Genomic DNA, 4,685 nt, shown 5'->3' with positions numbered 1-4,685 from the left:
TCCCAATCTATCTTGGCGGCCCATGTTAACTGCATCATCATCTTAGCGGCCACTTTTACTGGAGCCAGAAGTCCAAGAGGGTCGAAGATTCTGGCCACTTCACTCAATACCTGACGTTTGGTAGGGATAGGGTTAGCATCTGGCAGCGTTACCCGAAAAAGAATCACATCATTGACTGGTCCCCAGTAAAGCCCCAGAACCTTGGCATCAGTGTCGCCTAAGCCAAGTGTGCAGCTGGATGCCTCTGAACCAGATGTCGCCGAGAGCACNTTAGCATCAGGAACCACGATTTGGTTGTCAATGGCGCACTGGTTCAGAACACGAGCAGCGTTATAAGGGCTGCAAGCCATACCGTAGATGACAGTCTTCAGTTGATACGCACGGAGCGTGTCATTAGGGCTTTCGCGCCAGAGGATCTGCTGCCAACATCGATGCCTGGAGTTCACCTCGATTTGCCGGAACATCTTCTCGATGTCAGCCGTGACAGCTACGCGGAATCGACGAAAGCGTAAGAGGATGTCAACTAGTGGATCTTGAACTGCCGGCCCAACCAGCTGAGTGTCGTTCAAGGAGACGCCATTGCTGCTCTTCGCCGAAGCGTTGAAGACCACACGGAATTTCGCGGTGACAGCATGGTGCGGTATAAAGTAGGCGTGGGATGGATCATCTCGTTGTAGCGTGATCTTCTCCATGTGGCCGAGCGTCTCGTACTCGCGCATAAACTGAACATACTTCTGGCGCAAGTCATCATCACCCCTCAGACGCCTCTCAAGGTTGAAAAAGTGGCCCAGCGCCTTGCCGTAGGAATCACCGAGTGCAGGCGCATCCGGAGAAAATGGGATCTGCACTATGTATCGGCCATTGCTCTTGCGCGATACGGTTCGTTGGAAAATCTTTTCGGAAATGTCATCGGTCGTTTTGGGCGAGGAACCTCCTCCAGTTCCCAGAAGCGTTGAAGAATCTCATCGAGTCGCTCCTCCTCGGTAGCACATTCGGTCGGTGTGCCCCAGGCGGGAAGTGACGCACAGCGTGGCGATGTAGGTCCGCATATGACCCAACCGAGACGCGTATGGAGAGCGCACGGCTGCTTAGGCCCACCAGTGATAGTTTCACCCAGGAGAAGCATGCCCATGATGTCCGCTCCAATGAGTACATCGATGCTTCCTGGCGTGTGAAATGTCGGATCAGCCAGTGGTATGTTGTGTAAGTGTTTGTACCCGCTCGTGTCAATTGGAGATGCGGGAATCGTCGAAGTTATACTAGGCAAAATGTGCGCATCAAAACGGCACTCAAATTCTGCATCGTGATATGATCGCAACACCAGAGTCGTCTATCCGCGCGAAGGAGTTGCCCTCTGCGAACCAATACCTTCTACCGTCAATGTGTAACGCCTTCTGTGGAGATTCAAACGCTTAAAAAATGGCTCCGTAATGAAGCTTACCTGTGAACCCATGTCACACAAGAGACGACACGATACTTCCTCTCCACACCCATCTACGATGGGCGCCTTGGCAGTGGCTAGTAGGACGATTCCTTCGGATTGCGCCAGGAGAGACTGACAGGCAAGACCTGAGGCGCAGTAGCGCTGGTTGATGGCGATTGTTGCTCGAGTACGGACACTGGTCGCGCTACTGAGCTGGTGTTTGTAGGTAACCGCTCGCCTTGCGGAGCTGCCTTACAAAGCAAGGTGTTGTGTTTCTGCTTACAGTTGTTGCAATTCCCCGAGTTACACTCACGGGCCGAGTGACCTGGTCCCAAGCAGTTGAAGCATAACGTTGCTTGGCGTACCCAGTGCAAACGTTGATCCAGACTTAATGCTCGGAATTTAGGGCATCTTGATATACGATGTGGCTCGGCGCATCGTGGGCAGGTCATTGCTGATCTCATGTTGGCGCTTGAAGATTTGGGCACCACCATATGTGACTGTGCGGTACGAAATGTTGCCGAGTGCCTGGGCGGTACGGTAGAGCTGCTCCTTAAAGTGTCAGCATAGGTCTCAATCTCCTCAAGCATTTTCCGCAGCTGCGGCAGAGTGTCTGAATGACTCAGAACGGTCCAGTGCGTGACCGCCGATATTGGCAATATACGGAGAACAATAGGATAAACGATGGCGTCCCAATGGTCGGTGGCCAAGCCCATCACGTTAAGTGCACGTAAGGTACAGCGTAATACATCGATTTCTTTCCGAACATTGCGTTGCGTAAGTGCTGGGTGTTCAGGCAAGTCCAACAACCGATTCACATGTGACTCAACCAAACGCCTGGGATTGTCGTACCTCCTCTTCAATTCCGCCCATAGTTGGTCGTAGCCTCCAGTGTATACGCCGCCAAAGCAACTGAAAACCGATTATGTTCGTACACACCAGCGGGAATATAATGACATTTATTTGCAAATTCGTCTTTTATAGAAGGCTACAAACGGTACAATAGCGTGATTTGTTAACGTTAGATTTTATGATGTTTACAGGTTCAAGAATATTATATATAAAGATGGAAGTATGTATGTATGCAAAACATAAATAATCGAATGACACTTAATAGCCCGAACACAATGAAAACGACGAGCTACAAACCACAGCTGTCAAATTATTTTAACACGTACTCTTATGTAGATAATTATTTTGGCGACGACCGGGCTACGCGACGGCTGTGGTTGTGGCCAGATTAGATCTATTTCTATTTTTCTGGCGACAGATAAGGTTCTTCCTCTTCTTTTATGTCAAACTCATACAAATTCATGATGTCGCTGCCGCGTTCAAAGAAATCATGTCGCCATCGACAAAGCGCTTAGATAATAAAGATGACAAATTGGAAGCTGTGGTCGGTAGCTCGTCGTTTTCAATGTGTTCAGAACTTTAGGCTTGTTCAGAGTGCAGCCGCGAATGACACTAAAGGTTTGCGCAGAGTACAGACGATAAAGCTGGTCGTTGCCACTTAATCGCGTACATTGTGTGTTGCTGAAATTCTTAAAATTTATATTTATTTTATAATTTGCAAGTAACGTACGCTTTTTTTATGCTGTTTCAGCTTTCATTTTCATGTTCACTCCTTATTACCGCCAAGCAATAATATGTGTATACATGGTTATAAGCTGTCAAAATTTTACCTTTTTGGGTTGTTGTTGTAGTAGTCGTTGTTGTTGTAACCATATTCACTCCTGAGGAAGGCACGGGGTTGTGTCATGAACGAAAGACACAAGATCACGCGGGAAGGAAAGAACGAAAAAAGTTATTTTCTAGCTGCCGAAATCTCGACGCCATCTTTGTTGTAAGAAGTAAACAACGAAGAGAACGGAGAAAACCGCGAAATTGTTGAACGCATGAAAAATCATTTTTATTATGCAAATTCTTCTATAAATCATGCCGTTGTGTTAAATTATTCTTTATCTTATGTGTACACACGTTGTCACAAGCGAATGAATGAATGAATGAAGAAAATTGCAGTAAAAAGCCACCACCAAATTGTAAACAACGAAGAAATGTAAACAAACGGCTAATGTCAAAATCGTTCAACTTTTTTCCTAAATGCGACTCTAACGGGCTAGTCTCCTGCCCGCGTGATCTTGTCTTTTTGGTTCATGGGGTTGTGTGCTGCTATTTAGCGGCCTTGAACGGCATTCACAGGGAATCAGTCTCGAGTTATGTAGGCTCCAGATCTGAGAATGCCTTTCTAGGCGCACAACCACCGCACATCGACGAGATGTGCCTCGGGAGACTTGCATCACAATAGCCCAACTTTGCTCTGGCTACTGCAGCAGGTTAAACTCATACCTGAGCAGATTAGACGCAGATGTCCGGTATGCGGAGAGACACCCCATGACTCGACCATCTCTTCGTATGCCCGAAAAACCCGACAACACTAACGCCTTTGTCCCTGTAGACCGACCCTAGGTATATGTATGATCTGAAAATAAATAGTGGAAGTTAATCAACAATCTCTACTTAAGCAGGTCATCTGAAATCGGGCTTTAAACTCACAATACTTACATGCCACATGTTCATGGAAAGCCTTTATTGATCGGGAATAGCTTAAAATTATATAACGAAATGATTAAATGAACAAATTAAATTTTCACTGACATTGAAAACATTTTCACTTCACAGTTTCATAGAACCAGAATGTGCCCAGGGCTGTAAGTTTAAAGTGTCACTGAAAAACAGGCCCTTACCATATCCTGGAGCACAGTATACACATGCCACATGCCATGATAAATAGCAATTATAAGAAAATCTCTGAATCGGCAAAATTCATGCTCCTCATTATCAACCCTGATCAGATCTTACCCCCGAGGAGTACTGAAAAAGTTTTATTACTGTATGTACTTGTTCTGGAGTACTGGAACACACTAAATTATGTACCATTCTGTACTGGAGAAATTTTATTTCCACCCTGTGGTTTAGCATCGAACTTTGGCAAGTGCTACTTCGCTATTGCCATTAAAACAAAAATATTTTGGCATCAGCTGATTGTCGTGAAATTTTTGCGCAGTACATATTTCATTCGTGTGTAATATTTGTTTATTTTTGAAAATACAAAAGTTGGTAAAACTGTGGGTACACCAAGTGTGATTTGTAGAGGAACGATCGACGACATTAAAGCACCCATCTGGGACGCGTCTGCTGGAAGTTTGCGTCATTATTCATACAGACAATAAAAAGACGCGTCAGCTATACCGGGGTACGAGCC

At 46.0% G+C, this 4,685-nt stretch overlaps 2 protein-coding genes across 3 annotated transcripts; both read right to left on the bottom strand.

Moving 5' to 3' along the window:
* Positions 1 to 200: 200 nt before the first annotated feature.
* LOC108380723 (uncharacterized) lies at positions 201 to 692 on the bottom strand (the record flags this gene model as incomplete). The annotated part of the gene is made up of 1 exon (XM_017637118.1): positions 201 to 692. A coding segment is annotated over exon 1 (492 nt), but the record flags the coding sequence as incomplete, so codon positions are not given.
* A 662-nt stretch (positions 693 to 1,354) lies between these two features.
* LOC108380721 (uncharacterized) lies at positions 1,355 to 2,068 on the bottom strand. 2 transcript variants are annotated; one of them, XM_017637116.1, is made up of 2 exons: positions 1,586 to 2,068; positions 1,355 to 1,555 (listed from the first exon to the last, which is right to left on the bottom strand). In XM_017637116.1, the coding sequence occupies exons 1-2, from the start codon at positions 2,011 to 2,013 to the stop codon at positions 1,519 to 1,521; spliced, it is 465 nt and encodes a 154-aa protein (XP_017492605.1). In that variant the 5' UTR covers positions 2,014 to 2,068; the 3' UTR covers positions 1,355 to 1,518. The 2 variants fall into 2 exon arrangements, with proteins under 2 accessions (XP_017492605.1, XP_017492606.1); XM_017637117.1 differs by having other exon boundaries at positions 1,355 to 1,558; positions 1,589 to 2,068.
* Positions 2,069 to 4,685: the final 2,617 nt, after the last annotated feature.

This window comes from Rhagoletis zephyria, unplaced genomic scaffold, assembly GCF_001687245.7.
Source record: "Rhagoletis zephyria isolate East Lansing unplaced genomic scaffold, Rhagoletis_zephyria_1.1 Rzeph_scaffold_20174, whole genome shotgun sequence".
In the NCBI taxonomy this organism is placed as follows: Eukaryota; Metazoa; Arthropoda; class Insecta; order Diptera; family Tephritidae; genus Rhagoletis; species Rhagoletis zephyria.
This window is presented reverse-complemented; position numbering and strand designations above follow the sequence as displayed.

Coding starts and splice junctions, on each gene's coding strand:
- LOC108380721 (XM_017637116.1), bottom strand. CDS start 2,013: ATGCTTGAGGAGATTGAGACCTATGCTGACACTTTAAGGAGCAGCTCT. Junction 1,556..1,585: donor CAACAATCGCCATCAACCAG/CGCTACTGCGCC, acceptor CTTGCCTGTCAG/TCTCTCCTGGCGCAATCCGA.